This window comes from Corylus avellana, chromosome ca10 (genome assembly GCF_901000735.1).
Source record: "Corylus avellana chromosome ca10, CavTom2PMs-1.0".
NCBI classification, from domain to species: Eukaryota; Viridiplantae; Streptophyta; class Magnoliopsida; order Fagales; family Betulaceae; genus Corylus; species Corylus avellana.
This window is the reverse complement of record NC_081550.1, coordinates 7,928,876-7,945,725: the sequence shown is the minus strand read 5'-3', so window position 1 is coordinate 7,945,725 and position 16,850 is coordinate 7,928,876. Positions and strand designations below refer to the sequence as shown.

Sequence of the window (16,850 nt, the reverse complement as noted above, 5' to 3'; positions counted from 1 at the left end):
TGATTTTGCTACAGATTTTATTGATTTGATCAATGAATGCCTCTGTTTAGGAAATCTCTATTTAGTTGTCTGGCTCTGTTTGAGTTTCGGTGGCCATGGATTTGGTCATTAGACAATCACTTGCTGGGTTGTCTTTGAGTTTCGGTGGCCGTGGATTTTCAGTAGGTGTTTGTTTCTTGATGAAGTTTTGTTTTTGTTGGGTTGAGAAATATTTAATTAAAGTTGAGACCTTGATGTTTTGTGTTTGTAAATTAGCGTGACAGCTCAACTTTATGTTATTTTTCGTAAAACAAATTTATGTTTTTTATTTTTTATTTTTTATTTTTTTGTCGTTTGTAAAATCAACATCATTTTCTTAAAATATATATATATATTGCTTAAATCGCTCTGTAAATAAAGAGGATTCTAAAAGAAGTTTTAGAGCATCTATAGTAGATTTTTCAAGTTTATTACTCAAAATAGCTAAACAATTATAAATTTCTATTTTAACTATTTATTTTTTCGAAGCACTCTCATCAACTTTAACATTCTAATTATTTATTTTCATTCTTTTATTTAAATATTATTCTTCAAAAAAAAAAATTATTCTTTCTCTAACAATCATATTTTTGAATATTCGTCTTTTTAGAACCATCATATCTTTTTAATATTTGTCTTATGTTAACGGTTATATTTATTAAAAATATTTTAATAATTATTTTTTTTTTAAGTGAATAATTAATTAATAATTAGTATAAAATGACAAAAGAAATAAAAACATTAATTAAGCATTTGTGAACAAGTTCAAGCTCATTAAAATAAATGAATTAAATACGTTTAAATATTTCAATAATAAGCTGGAACGCCGAACACGTTACCATTTGTCGTTTCTATTTGTGTGGGCGGCTCTTAAAACAATTTCTTTATCTTTTTGGTGGAATACAGCTCGACTTTATCCCAAAACAAATGTTTTAAATTAGCCTGACACGTCACGCGTGACCCAAAAGCCAAAACAAAGTTTTTTTCTTCTCTCTATAATATATATATAGTTTTATTTTAGGGAAAACTTCATTTTCACCCTCTGAACTTTCATTCGATTTTACAAATCCCCCTTAAACTTTTAAATCTCTCATTTTTTACTCTTGAACTTTCAATTAGAACCATTTCGTTAATTTTAGCCATTAAAAATACATAAAAAAGACCAAAATGTCCTTAATTTTCATTTTTTTTTAAATAAAAAAACGTTTTGGAATGTGAAATTTTATACAAAAATCAGGGGTATAAACGTCATGTAACGTTTAAAATCTAACGGAGGGGTCTACATTGAGAGTAATTAAAAATTTAGGGATTCAAAATGAGAGATTTGAAAGTTCAAAAAAAAATTATAAAATTGAGTAAAAGTTCAGGAATCAAAATAAAGTTTTCCTTTTGTTTTATTAAACTAAAACAACGTAGTTTAGGGAAAGACAATTGAAGTCAATTTACTGGACATTATTTCAAGGCAATTGAAGTCAATTTTTTTTTTTTTTTTTTGTTATTGCCCAAAGTTTATAAATAGATGCATTTTTCAAATTAGAATTCAATTTATAAAGATTTGTATTATCCAATGTTTACAATTCAATTTGTATTTTTATATTACAATTTACAAGTCTATTTAGTTCATTAATTGGATTAAGCCTTCTAAAAAAGCCCATAAAAAACTTTAAAATATATATATATAAATTAAGTTCATGGTTAACAAAAAAAAAAAAAAAAAAAAAAAAGCCTAAAAAAGAGTCCAAAATGGAAAGCAGTTACTACAAAAAAACAGCCCGTACATGTGCAGTTATCGGCGAATTTCATAAAGTGTGAATGCGGTTACTAAAATTCGTTCTTCGCAAAGTGCATATGCGAAATAAATGCATTATCCATTCCATTCATATGGTGCCGTTTACATCCCTAAATGTATATATGTATATTGAGCTAGCTAGTAACTGATAGAATTGAAATAAGGGTATTCTCCATTCATATAGTGCGGTTCACACCCCCCCAAATGATATGCACATTAAGCTAGTAAACGATTTTTTTTTTTTCTTTCTTTTCTTTTAAATTGGAATTAGGGATGCTCAGTAGGCCAATTATAATTGGTCCACCGCCAAGCTCCACCAACCCCTAATTAAGGTAATGGACAATTTTTTTTTTTTTTTCATTACTCATGGAAGTTGGATCTTTTTAAACAAAAACCACCCAAAGCAGGCAAATAGAGAGTTAACCCATAAAGGTAATGAACAAATTTTATTTTATTTTTTCATTACTCATGCAGGTTGGATTTTTTCTTTATCAAAAACCACCCAAAATGGGTAAATAGCAATCAAGAATGGGTATCAGTTCAGTTTGATAGAAACATTTTCAGTTCGGTAGAGCTATTTTCAGTTCGGTTAACTAAAATTGTCGGTTAGATTAGTTAATTCAGCGATTACATTTCGATAAGGATTTATTTTGAAAGTTTCAGTTGAACGGATGCTTTGGTTAAAATTGGTTCGGTTAATTGGTTAACCATGGGCATTTTTAATTGTGCTAAAAATTGATTGTTTTCGAGCCTAAATTGTTTTTTGGGGCTAAAATAGCTTATTGAACTAAACAAATTTTAAATGGGCCCATTAATTAGCACAATAGGAGTCCACTATATATATGTTCTACTAATAAATTGGTCATAAAATCCACAAATTAATATGTTCCACTAAAAAACACCTAGCTAATGCCCTCATAATCATCATTCTAGTAAAAAAGTATTTATTCTCGGTTAATTTAGTTAACTGACAAAAAAATATTTATTCCAATTAATCGAACCGAACCGACATTGGTATAAAAATTGTTAACCGATTACCGACCGACTTTTGGCGGTAAGCCGTTAATTTCGGTTCGATCACAGCCAGTAGGCAGTTAATATCGGTTCGATCCCAATTAGCTCAACTACATCAAATTATATCACATATAAAATAAAAAATTAATTAAAAAAAAAAATTGAAGGGATGGCTGGCTACCCCATACCCATAGGCCATGGGAGTGGCCGACGAGCCACCCCCATGGGCTGGGGGTGGCAGCTAGCCACCCCAAGTGGGGGAGGGGGTGGCTAGCCAACCACCCCTTTAATATTTATTTTTAATTTTATTTTATTTTATTTTTTCTTTTCTTTTTCTTATAGAGTATATGGTGTGGTTGTGTCTTGTTTTAAGTATAAGCATAATAAAATTGGCTGAAGTGTCAGCTTTTGATTGGTGGCACAAAAGAGAGCATCTTGGATAGCACAAAAGGTGGCTTTTGGGACATGTCAAAAAAAAAAAAGTGGCTTTCGTGCCATCAATTAAAAGGTGACACCTAAGCCAATCTTATCCGACTTAATTTTAGAAAAAAAAAAAAAAAAAAAAAAAGCGCAAATTAGAAGTGGTGGTTGCCAACCACCACAAGTGCGCCCAGGGGGTGGCCGCGAAGGCCATCCCCCGCCGAGGGAGAGAGTTCCGGCGGAGAGAGAGAGGGGAGAGATTCAGGCCACAGGGGGTGGTTCGTGGCCACCCCTGGGCCGGGGGTGGCAGCGCAGCCACCCTTGATGGCCGGCCGCCACACCTTTCCATTGCAAAACCTTTTTTAAAAAAAATAAAATAAAATAAATGATTAAACCTGATATAGTTAGGTGGTTTGATTTTATTTTGGTAATGTGTTCCATGCTGATTTGTCAGATGGTGAATGATGGGCATAAAAGAGCACTTTTGTGAAATCAGGTGGTTTGATTTTATTTTGGTAATGTGTTCCATGCTGATGTGTCAGATGGTGAATGATGAACATAAAAGAGCACTTTTGTGAAACCTCCTTATCAAAGTTCTTCGCAGCACAAAAATAATCTTTTGTGCAACCTGCCCACCAAAGATACTACCTTAACCAAAACGAGACAAATAGAAAGAGGAGGGAGATTTGGCTTCCAAGATACAACCAAAGAGAGAAAAAAATAATAGATCTGGCTTCGGCTTCCAAATACAACAAAAAAGAGACCAAAAGAAAAAAGGAAAAAGGAAGAGGGAGGGAGATTGAAGGAGAAAGCCAAATGCTCACATGGGAAATTTCTGGAGAGGGACGAGAGCTGAATGATTTTATATTGAAAAAAAAAAAAAGTAATGTTAAATGAGAGCCACTTTTATCAAGTCTTGGTGTAAACCAGCCCATTTATAACATCCAATCACCATATGACACATCACTACTTTAAAGAAAATGCAAAAAATGAAAGTTAGAACAAACACAGCAAATCAAAGTGAAAAAAATACCAAAAACACCCATGGCCGCCAAACCCAACCGTGGGTCTCGCCAGACCCACGACGCCGTGGGTCTGGCATGACCCATGGGTCTGACCGTGACTTTCCTTAAAACCCACTTGAAAACCGGCTGTGACCTACCTAAAACTAGTTTTTAGTTCTTCAAAACACGTTTCTAATGCCTCAAAACTAAAACCTATAAGTGGAATGTTAACTTTTTAGGGATTTTATCATCTTAACTACCAAAAAATGTGACCCACGGCTGGGTGGCTGGGTCTGGCCACCCAACCACGAGGTCTCTCTCTCTCTCTCTAGGTCTGGGTCTGGCGCTGGAGGAGGCCGTGGGTCTCTCTCTTTTGAGCTCAAATCTAGTGTATTGTGTTGCAGCTTATTTTTGTGCATTTTTTGTGTTTTTGCTTATATGTCAGTTTTTTATTGTAGGCTATAACACTAAGGTTTTAAGGATCATCTTGATATAAGTTAAACTCATGTTAAATACCATATTTTTATTCCACAACTTAAATAATAATAATAATAATAATAATAATAAAATAAATAAATAAATAAATGACGATAAAAATTTGGTATATATAGCATTATTTGATAGCACAAAAGAGTTTTGTTAAGATTTTGAAGCAACTGGTATAGAGGATCAACCCTAGAATCTGTCCATGTCCCCATTAAATCTAAATGAACAACCCATAAAGCTGAACTGAACCGAACCAATGGTGGATGTGGGTCAGTCAATTTCGGTTCAACTAATAAGTTGGGCTGGCCTAAGGAAGCCTATTGTTTTTTGACCCGTGGTTAGGATTCCTTCAAGCTCCTCTGCAATAGGCCAAGCCCAGTCAAGGTCAGCAAAAGGTTTCGGAGTACAGAACCAGGCCAAGGCCTAATAGTTGCGTAAGGAAGTATACAGGCATCATACAGAAATGCGGTTATGTTTTGGGAATTAGTTCAATATTCCGTAAGTTATAGTGTCGGAGTATTTTTGTCTTCTTAAAATATGAAAAGATAAAAATACCCTTCAACTAGTATAACTAATTAAATACTATTGAGTCAATTTGAACCGGAGAGGATTTTGTTCCATGTTTTGGGACGCATTTAGGTTCATTTAGGTTTATGATTTTAAAAAATTCACTTTTAAAATAATGATTTAAAAATGTGTGATTTGAAAACGTGGTTTTTAAAAAGGGGTATTTACCTTTTGCTCCCATGAAATACAACACTTTGGCACTTTTCCCCTATGAATTACCAATTATGACATTTGACCTCATCAAACTACCATCTTATGATAAAAAGCCCCATTCCTTCAGCCAAATGGGTTAAAATTGACGATCACCATTAAAAAAATTTTTCCACTTTTGCCCTCACTTCAAACAAATAAAGTTAATATGTTTAGAGGGTATATGTGTCATTTTTTTGGTTTGAAGTGAGGGCAAAAGTGAAATAAAAAAATTTAAAATGGCACATAACTTGCACATAACCGTTAACCGTTAATTCTAACCCCTTTGACTAATGGAATGAGGCTTTTTGTCATAAGATGGTAGTTTGATGGGGTTAAGTGTCATAGTTGATAGTTAATGAAAAAAAAAGGGTCAAGTCCCTGTAATTTATGGGGGCAAAAATTAATTATCCCTATTAAAAATGTAGTTAAACGTTTGACAAAATCGTAGTTTAACATTTAAAATTGTGTAAATAAAAAAATAAATAAAATTAAATAAACTTATTGCTTGATATTTGAAAACGGAAATATTCTACTTTTTCAAATCATAAATTTTTAAAAACACAATTCCTAATAATCTATTTTTTATGATTTGATTGAAAATTGTACTTTTAAATCGCAATTGCAAACCACATCCTTAGTGAAGGGGAGAGATCGGATCCTAATAATTTTTTGTTCCGATTGTGAGAATTCACATGCCCGAGGAATGCTCTATAGCATGCTGTTGTTTCACCACTATTCTACTCGCTGAAGTTGCATACAATGCCAGTTCGTATAGTACAAATAGCTCTTTTTAAAAAAAAAATATTAAAAAAAACAGTACAAATGGTAAAATTGTTGGATCTCTGTCAGCAATGGAGGGCTCCTTGACAACTTGTATCGCTTTTGAAAACGATTACATTCCGTAAGCTCCCCAATGTGGAGATCGACGATGTGTGAAGGGCACGAATGTGTATTTGTTTAGAGAAACCGAGAGTCTTCTTTCTTGTTGATGAGGTAAAAGAGTGTCTGTATTTTGAAGCACGGCAATGGCGATAACTATGCCAAAAAAGGGGGTTTTCATTTAAGCCTGGCTGTGGGGCTGTGGGGCTGCAGGGTACTATGAACAGACTGGATGACCGTTTTGCCCATTCATGACTCTCTCTCTCTCTCTCTCTCTCTCTCTCTCTCTCTCTCTCACCCACCTCCAAAAGTAAAAGAATCTAATTCCGCTACGTTAAAAAAGTAAGAAAGCAATGAGACTTAACTTTGCGACTGTTGACCCTCTTCTACTTGGATCACAAATACCCAGAAAACAAGTTTCCAAAAATGGGTGTCGACCGTTTGATCCGCAGGATCAGGCTTAGTCTTCTTCCCTGGCTTCACAAATCTCCTCCTGGTACCTCAATTTTATCTCACTTTTACCTTCAATTCTGCTTTTTTAGATCATGCTAGTCTTTTAGTACAGATTCGGACAATGTGGGTAGTTATGTGCTTTCAAGCTCACTCAGTGAGTGTAATTGGGTGTTGGGTCTGTGAAATTGCTGGAATTGGACTTCAATTGATTGAATTCTTCGTGGGTGTAGAGTAATTATTGATGATGTTAGTTGAATTATCTAGAAAATGCTCTGTTGTGACTTTAATGGGGGAATTCTATGCTTCCAGCCTTACTCATTGACTGTGATATGCTTGAATTGATTGAATTGTAAGTGGGTTTTCTTTAATTGTTGCTAGTGTCAGTTGAACTTGAACATGCTCTGTTGTGTGCGGAGGACTTCGATGTGATTAACTTTGAAAAAGACCTTCACCACTCTTGGATCTGAATTCAAAACTTTATTCAAATGTAATATCAAATTTTTGGTTATTTACGTGATATTATAGGTGGACAGAGCACGAATTAGACATGGAATTCTAAAAGGGTGTGTGAAAATGAAGAATTAAGAATAGGATTTAGAAGCAATTCGAGTTTATCTTCTATTTTAGGATTATATATATGCATAAATTTGTACTCATGATCAGAAAGAATTTGGTTCCAAGTGAGAAAGGGAAAAAATAAGAAGGTGAAAAGTAAGATAGTTATTATGCTACCCCATAAGGTGCAGGTTGCTATCCTCATCAAGTAAAAAACAATTGCTGGTCGATATATTAGAGCTGCATTTTTGTCTCCTTTCTTTTCTTTGACAAAATTGTGTGTGCATTTGGTGTTATTTGAAAATTTAAGACCATGCTGTCTAACTTCAAGTTATTTTAATATGTTGAAAACAGAAAAAATGATGAGCATACAATTTTGATTCAATTGTTGCATTTTGTTGGATCATGATCTACCATGGATGTGTATATACGAGAGTGCTTTGTATAACTCCCTTTTGTTCTCATTCCAGGCCCAATATTGTTTGTGAGGCACTTGTCATACAAAGATATAAAGAAGGCGACAGATGGTTTTCATAGAATCATTTATTGCAATTCTCATGGAACTGCTTATAAGGCCAGATTCCAAGACGGTGGGGTTGCTTTGGTAAAAGAAGTTACAGCTTTTAGTCAAGAATTAGATGTCTTCTACAGAGAGGTGCAACTCCTGGGCCGCTTGCATCACCGCCACCTTCTTCCACTCAGAGGGTTTTCCACCGGAAATAAGAGGTCTGATGCCTAGCCTTTTTTTTCCAGTAGTTTGAATAAGGCTTTCTCCCCCATTAAAAGTGGGAAGTATAACTTGTATACAAAGGCCAGTGGTGAGTTTAGAGCTTGGGTAGATCAATTAAAGTAGGTTTGAGGTATTACTCCCTACATTCCATTTGCTCATTGGGCCTTCTGTGCACCAAACAAAAGAAAAGAAAAAAAAAGGTTATACCCTCTCCAGAAACGAAACAAAGGCAAGTGAGACATTTTTGGGCAATCCTAATAATACATGTGCCTGGATACCCAACCCTTGACTCATCAGTTCCTGATTTGCTCTTAAACTGGATCTGGAGATTTTATATCTTTTTTTCATTAAAAATGGGGTTACTTGTTTGTATAAGGTGTTGTATCACAGTCAATAAAATGGTAAAATTACTTTGTAAGTCACATACATCCATGCCAGTGCCATCACCAAGATTTTCCTCTATGGATTAACTACAAAATCTCTTTGTTACTGATAATGTATGTTAGTCTGTATTGTTCTTTTGTGAAACTCTCATGATATATACGCACTCAGGTTATAACTATAAACACAGTATAATGACTCTGTAAATTTGAATTGTTGTGTTTAATTACCATCTAGAGTATGCATAGATTTGAATATGCATTGTTAATTTTCTTTACCTTTTACAGATTTGATGTTTTAACTTGTACCTTTCGCTCTTTGCAGGGTGCTCATTTTTGACAGCATAGAAAATGGAAGCTTGAAGGAGCATCTTAGCGGTAACTTTTGGAGCAAAATTTGTCTGTTTTTGTAAAATCTGATTCTGTTTTTAATTATTGGGTCCTGGCAGATCCTCTTAAGACTCCCTTAAATTGGAGGACAAGACTACAAATAGCCATTGGTGTAGCAGCTGCATTGGTAAGTTGTATGTTCATGAGATTATCTTCTTATAGTGCACACAATTAAATGCCACATAATGTAATCCCCCTGAAGATTTTTTGAAAAGTGAAAATAAATTTTAATGACTATGTAAATCAAAACGGGCTAAAGGTTTACTCAAGAAGCAAGAACATGAGAAAAAAAAAATATCTCATACAAGGTAGAGAATTCTCAAAATCGGACACTTAAAATTTCTACCCGCCTCCTCACTCTAGGAACCCAAATAAGTTTGGTTGAAGCATTCCCTGTGCTGACTACATAGATCTTCAATAAATATACATGAAGGTGAAAAAAAAAAGACTTTCATGAAAAGCAGTTATATCTCTATATAACTAATCACTGAAACACTAAAATGGTGGCTGCAGAAAGAAGCTGGCCAAAACATCATCATAAATGTTTACTTCCAAACTTCGAAAGCTGCGTATCAAAGGGAGTTTTGTCAGTCAAGTTACTATAGGAACTTGGAAAGCAGAAAGCAGAAAATCTGTTTCCAGTTTGATTGCATGGGGATGGGATAAGTCAACTATGAGATGAGGGGCAAGCTTATTTACACACCATTTAGAAACCATTTATACAACAAAAAAACAAAACAAATACATACCCAGGTGAAATACTATCAAAACCTTAATAATCTCCAATAGGCCACAACAATAAGCACCTCTTGGTTTGCCTAATACATGGAAAATAGTAACTCCTAATTCAGAAGCCATAATCTTTTTTGGATACTACTCTTGTCAACATTATATAGCACTTGGTTTATTTACGCATCTCTGACTATTGGTCTTTTAGATCCAATGGCATCTCCTTTCTCTATAAACATTGGACCAAACAGGCATCTTCTCCCCCTATACAAGGGGTGAAGGTTGAGGTAATGGGTTCAATCTTGTACAAATGTGTGAGTTGTATCTGCCTATAAAAATTTTACACTTCTGTGATTGATTTAACCTATACTTTTACCCTGTCTAAAATTTCTTGCTGATAAACTAAATAACTTTTGACCTCCAAAAATAATTCCTAATCTTTCCAGACCTCTTTGATATTGTGAAATAGTGAACATGGACAAGAAGTGCGTAAGATCTCTAAATAAATGATGCCGGGCAGAACTAGGATTGTTCTGATAGCGTATAATAGCAGTAGAAACTAAGAATTGAAGATAGAAAAGGGAACTCAGGAAGAGAGAAAATAACAAATAGGGAAGAGAAAATCTCTAAGTGCCCCAAATAAGCAAACAGAGAAATAACTCTGAAAGACTTAAATTTAATTGATAGTATAAACTGAATTGAAAATAACAAAGACTAGATGCCTTTATATAGGCTAGGCACCTTCTAAATTAACAAGGAAAATGAAAAGCACATCTAATTGGAAAAGGAAAACAAATCCTAATAGAAATACAATCATAATAGGAAAGGAAAAACCTAATCCTTATTGAAAAAGGAAACTTAAAGCATAAATATTAAATCTACTTTATTATTATTATTCTCCTGCATCAGTCTCCCCGGGTTGGAAAGAACTTGCCCTCGAGTTCAAGTCGTCTTTGTCCGCATCAACAAAACATGGAGTCAAATGCTTCACATTGAACACATCGGTCTTTAAATGACTTGGAAGACGTAGTCAGTATGCATTGTCATTTATCTTCTGCAGAATCTCACAAGGCCCAATCTTCCTCTCCCGTAGCTTGTTATACTCACCAATAGGGAAACGATCACGTGTGAGTACAGCCTAAACTAAATCACCAACCTCAAAAGTTGCCTTGCGTCTATGGCTGTCAGAATGTGCTTTGTACTTAACATTGCTATCTTCTATCACTTTCTTGACCTGGTCATGAACTCCTCGGAGATAATCCGTCATCTCATCAGCCTTAACACTCAATCAACCAATACGGGGAATAGGTGCTAAGTCAAGCACTCCTAATGGGTTTTGCCCATACACGATCTCAAAAGGGCTCAACTGAGTCGTTCTATTCTTGGACCGATTGTAAGCAAACTTTGCCTGTGACAAAGCCAGGTCCCACTGCCTCCAGCTAAACTCCTTAAAAGATTTCCCTAGCTTCGATTTACCACCTCAGTTTGACCATTTGTTTGGGGGTGGTAGGCACTGCAAAAATTAAGCTTGGTCCCCATCTTTTCCCACAGGCTCTTCCAAAAATGGCTCATGAATTTTGTATCTTAGTCCAATGTAATAGATCTTGGAACCCCGTGCAAGCAAACAATCTCGCAAAAATACAGGTGAGCAATCCGGGCGGCATCCATCGTCTTCTGGCAAGCAACAAAATGAGCCATCTTGGAAAATCGATCAACCACCACAAGAATAGAATCCATGCTCCTTTGAGTGCGAGGTAACCCCAAAACAAAATCCATGCCGACGTCAAGCCATGGGCCATCGGGCACTGGTAATGGTGTGTATAGACCCGCATTTGTGAGGGTCCCCTTAGACCTTTGACAAATAAAACACCGTTCCACATAACGTGTCACATCACTAGTTAGCTTGGGCCAATAATAGTCTAATGAGACTAGGGCCAAGGTTTTGTCTTGCCCAAAGTGACCATATCTATGCAACTCTTGTATTATTTGCTCCCTCAATGAACTATCCGGAATGCATAGTTGTAAACATCGAAATAGATAACCATTAAGAGTAACATAATCACTACGCTTACCTATAGATGCCTCAGCAAATATCTTCCCAAATGAAGGATCTTCCGTATACAACTTTCAGAAAGTGTCAAAACCAACAACTTTGGTATGCATAGTAGTAAGGAGTGCAACCCTCCTACTCAGAGCATCAACAACTCGATTCAAATTCCCTGATTGATGCCGTAAAGAAAAAGTGAACTCCTGAAGGTAAGCAACCCATTTGGCATGTCTACGTTGATATACTTGAGGGCCTCATGATCAGTGATAAGGATGAACTCCTTCTGCACCAGCTAATGATGCCAATGTTTCAAAGATTGTACAATGGCATAACACTCCAAGTCATAGGTGGAAAAGTTCTTCTTGGACCCCGACAACTTCTCACTGAAAAAGGCAATCGAATGTCCCTCTTGGCTTAGGACACCACCAATGCCAACGCCAGATGCATCACAATTAACTTCGAAAATCTTGTCAAAGTCCGAAAGAGCGAGAACAGGTGCTTCCGTCATTTTCTTCTTAAGCAATTGAAAGCTTTCATCGGCTTCTTCAGTCCATCGGAAAGTCCAACCCTTTAAGCACTCCATGATTGGTGAAATCAATGTACTAAAATTCGGATGAACCGTCGATAGAATGATGTCAATCCGTGGAAACTCCGAACATCATGTAGACTCTTGGATATTGGCCATTCTAGAATTGCTGTCACCTTAGACTGGTCTGCATGAACACCATCGATAGACACAACATATCCAAGGAAAGTGACAGTGGTAGTAAGAAAGGAACACTTCTTCCAATTGACATATAGACACTCTTGTCGTAACGTATCAAGAACCTCCCTGAGGTGTTTTAGGTGTGTCTCCTACGAGGAGCTATAGATAAGAATATTGTTAAAGTACACAACAACGAACTTCCCCATGTAAGGCCGCAACACCTAATGCATGAACCTCATGAATGTACTGGGAGCGTTGGATAGCCCAAAAGGCATGACCATCCATCCACTCGTACAACCCATGATGCGTTTTGAACGTTGTTTTCTACTCATCTCCAGGCCTAACTCTGATTTGGTGATACCCACTTTTAAGGTCAATTTTGGAAAAAAGTTTAGAACTTGCTAATTGATCTAGCATGTCATCTAAGCGAGGAATCGGGAATCTATACTTCACCGTGATTCGATTGATGGCTCGGCTATCAACACACATACGCCAAGATTCATCCTTCTTCGAAACTAAGAGAGCAGGAACTGCACATGGACTTTTGCTCTCTCGGATGTAACCTCTTTCTAGCAACTCTAACACTTGACGTTGCAATTCTTCAGATTCCTTTAAGCTAAGGCGATAAGTTGGTCGATTTGGCAAGCTTGACCCCGGCACAAGGTCAATGTGGTGCTGTATATCTCTCAAGGGTGGTAAACCAAGGGGCACATTCTCTAGCATCAAATCAGCAAACTCTATAAGCACCTCTTGTAACTCAACTGACACTTCATCATCCACGTTGGCACCTTCTTCACATGGCATCAAGGCATTTACAACTCCCCCTTCTTCTGCATCCTCTAAGAATTGAGACATTGATAGAAGATTAGTGCCTTTTTCAATCACTGGTGCATGAATGACTCCTCGTTGAGGTGCTAACACCACCTTCTTTCCCTTGATGCTCAAGGTATAGGTATTCTGTCGCCCATCATAGATAACACTTCGATCATACTGCCAAGGCCTGCGTAATAATAAATGACATGCATCCGTAGACACTACATCGCACCATGCATTATCAAAATATTTTCTACCAATTGAAAAGGAGACTAAACACCTCTTATCTATTGTTACCTCACTCCCTTTTTTCAACCATGACAATTTGTATGGTTTTGGATGGCAATCAATCTTCAGCTGAAGCTTCTTAATTGCTTCATCTGACACCAATTCTCACAACCAGCATTGTCAATGATAAGCTTGCAAACCTGTTCTGCGATTGTGCATGTGGTATGAAAAATATTGGTTCTTAACCAATCTGCTTTAGAATCATCTTTTGGAGTAAGCAAGCTTTTTTTGACAATAAGAGTTTCGTTCCCATCTCCATACAAAATATCCCCGTCAATACCTTCATCAAAAACAGTATCTCTGATGTGGACTTGCTCTTCTACTGTCTCATCCTCAATCAAGAGATTCTTACCTGCTCTCTGCTAGCTGATTTTCGACAATCTATCGATTGATGACCGTAGATCTGGTATTATTCTTGGCTTGTTGCTTTTCTACAGTCAAGGCACATTGGTAGACTTCAGAAACCGTCCAAATTGAGTGGAGACTAAGGACGTCTTGTAGACTGCCGCAAACCACCCAAGTACCGTGCCACCAACTGCTCCTCAGTCTCTGACAAGTCGTTCCGAGCAACCAACTGGTAGAACTCTTTAGTGTAATCATCAATGGATCTCGCACCTTGTCTCTGCGTATGAAGCCGTTGAAATAATGTCTGCGTGTATCCGAAGGGTAAAAAGTGTCCCTTCATCTTCTTCTTCATCTTCTCCCAATCACAAATCTTTGGCTTGCCTTGTCTATCTCGCGATTGCTTTAGTTGCTCCCACCAAGCGGATAGTTTGATGGCGATAAGCTTCACCTTCATATGATCTGGAACCTCTTTATAGTCAAAGATCCTCTCTACCTCATGCACCCAATCAATGAAGCATTCGGCTTGTAAAGTGCTCGAAAATTCGGGAAGCTCAACTTTGAAGCCTAAGTCTCCATGCCACCAATCCCGAACACGCTGTTCCCAACCCAGATCAGGACTGTTATACGGGTTCTCAAAATTGGATTCTGAATCGCGATCATCCATCACGCGATCCCTCTCCAAGTTTTGCGCCACTAGACGATGGGTTAACTTCGCAACCTACCTCTCCAAATCTTCAATCGTCATGTCTCGTACATTGCGTTCATGGTAGGGGACTTCCTCATTCAGAACCTGCCCACGTCGACCACGACCACGACCACTAGCCATAAAAACTGATGAAAAATTCACCCCAAGAAGACGCTAAGCTCTGATACCAACTAATGCCCGGCAGAATTAGGATTGTTCTGACAGCGTATAATAACAGTAGAAACTAAGAATTGAAGATAGAAAAGAGAATTCAGAAAGAGAGAAAATAACAAATAGGGAAGAAAAAATCTCTAAGTGCCTCAAATAAGCAAACAGAGAAATAACTCTGAAAGACTTAAATTTAATTGATAGTATAAACTGAATTGAAAAATAACAAAGACTAGGTGCCTTTATATAGGCTAGGGACCTCCTAAATTAACAAGGAAAAGGAAAACAAATCTTAATAGGAAAACAATCCTAATAGGAAAGGAAAAACCCAATCCTTATTAAAAAAAGAAACCTAAAGCATAAATAATAAATCTACTTTATTATTATACTCTCCTGCATCAATAAATTTAGATAAGTGGGAGCTTTTGTAACACCCCAACCCGTCAAGGGTAGATTTGTTGTCGTAAAAACTTCAGGGGTGCAAAGGCATTAAAGAGGACAACCAGAGCACTTACTACTCACAATAAATTCTTGATTTTAAAAACGTCATAAAAACATAACATAACAAGAGTTTGTGAAAATCTCTCTTTGGAGTAGTAGCCACACTTAAAATCTGCTAATATGTCCTTGCATTTTGATGCTTCTCTAGACTTAAATGCTCAGAAAGGAAGATATGTGATAGTACAGAACACATTTATCGATGCAAGCTCATAAGCTAATAAAGACTTTAAGTTGAAATAATCCATTGTTGGCTATCAAGGCACTGTGCCCAGATAGTAAAATAGAGATAGAAGCTGAATACTATACTATTAGGCCTCTACTAACTTTGAAGATTTTCTCAAGTTTCTCTGTGCTAGCTATGGAGTTTTAGATTTTGAGTGAGTTGCAGTCATAGTTATCTAGACACATGCTGGAGATTTTACTTTTCATTAAGAATTAAGATTTCAACCACAAGCATTTGATGTGATATCTTGAAACAAGACGTTCCCTTGAACCTGACAATGGCTACCTTTTAATTAGTCAAACCTCAAAGTTATGCCAACTATTGGCTTTTTACCTGCATATAAACTATATGCATTGATCACGTAAGTTGACCGACTTGGTATTATGAAATCATCTTTTTCTTTTTCCTCCAAAGTAAAGAAAGTTCCCATATGTGCATAGTACGAGTGTCTTTCAGTAATTCGTTACTTTGATTTTGTCGATGCAGGAATATTTGCTTCTCTTCAGTGACCTCCCGATGTATCATGTCTCCATTACCTCAAGCAGTATCATGTTAGATGAAAATTTTACAGCAAAAGTAAGGATGCATTTCTTATGCTTTATTAACTTTAAGCATTTGGTTCTAATAAATACTTTTTTAACTTTTAAAGATTTGCGTCAAGTAGATATGTTAAAAGGAACTTAATGTTTATTATTCCCTTTGCTTATCACAGCTATCTGATGTTAGCCTTCTTAGTTCCGGTGGAAATTACGTTACAGTGCCTCACTCCTCGAGTTCAGAAGGTTATTTCTTCTACTTTCACCCCTGCAACAAATTCGCATACTTGCTTTCTCAGTTTCAATCTGCATTTGTCTATCTTTATCCTTTTTGCAGAATGTGCGGTTCAGGAACGTGGTAACCTTATACTCCAGCTTGGTGTGCTAATTCTGGAGCTTATTACTGGTCAATGTTCAGAAGAGGGAGGTGCTGATCTAATCCAATGGGTCCAAGGATCTCGCTTTGCTAGTTCCATGCATCAGATGATAGACCCAGATCTTGGAAATGACTATAACTCTAGTGAGCTTAAAAAGCTTCTGGCTGTAGCAACATTGTGTCTTAAATCTGGGGATAAACCAATGTTTTCTATTCCACAGATACTTCATTATGTCCAGAAGAAGTTAGATGTTTCACGTGACTAATATTTTCGTTGTCCATTTTACTTCACACAAAATATTCATATTTATTGGAAATTGATTTAATTTTGATGGAGGATTACTGCTTATATCCTTAGCCTCTACTGGGTGTTTCTTTTCTTTGCTGTATAACCTTGTCTCCCAGGAAAAGAAATTATGCAAGAAAATCAGCTGATTGAATTTAAATACAACTACAATATGGCCTGTCTTCTTTGTCAAGATATATGCTTAATGCCCTGATTCATTCAGATAATGAGAAGTTAATTTCCAAGACATTTTTGGATGCCAGATGAATC

At 36.4% G+C, this 16,850-nt stretch overlaps 1 protein-coding gene across 1 annotated transcript; it reads left to right on the top strand.

Moving 5' to 3' along the window:
• Window positions 1-6,304: 6,304 nt before the first annotated feature.
• LOC132164662 (probable receptor-like protein kinase At1g49730) lies at window positions 6,305-16,624 on the top strand. Its single transcript, XM_059575205.1, has 7 exons — window positions 6,305-6,865; window positions 7,848-8,103; window positions 8,813-8,865; window positions 8,937-9,004; window positions 15,869-15,958; window positions 16,095-16,164; window positions 16,256-16,624. The coding sequence occupies exons 1-7, from the start codon at window positions 6,796-6,798 to the stop codon at window positions 16,558-16,560; spliced, it is 912 nt and encodes a 303-aa protein (XP_059431188.1). The 5' UTR covers window positions 6,305-6,795; the 3' UTR covers window positions 16,561-16,624.
• Window positions 16,625-16,850: the final 226 nt, after the last annotated feature.

What these genes read in the sequence shown, in the direction of transcription:
- LOC132164662 (XM_059575205.1), top strand. Translation starts at nt 6,796, where the DNA reads ATGGGTGTCGACCGTTTGATCCGCAGGATCAGGCTTAGTCTTCTTCCC. An exon ending in CTTGAAGGAGCATCTTAGCG is followed by an intron (nt 8,866 to 8,936) that starts GTAACTTTTGGA and finishes GGGTCCTGGCAG; the next exon opens with ATCCTCTTAAGACTCCCTTA. An exon ending in TCACTCCTCGAGTTCAGAAG is followed by an intron (nt 16,165 to 16,255) that starts GTTATTTCTTCT and finishes TCCTTTTTGCAG; the next exon opens with AATGTGCGGTTCAGGAACGT.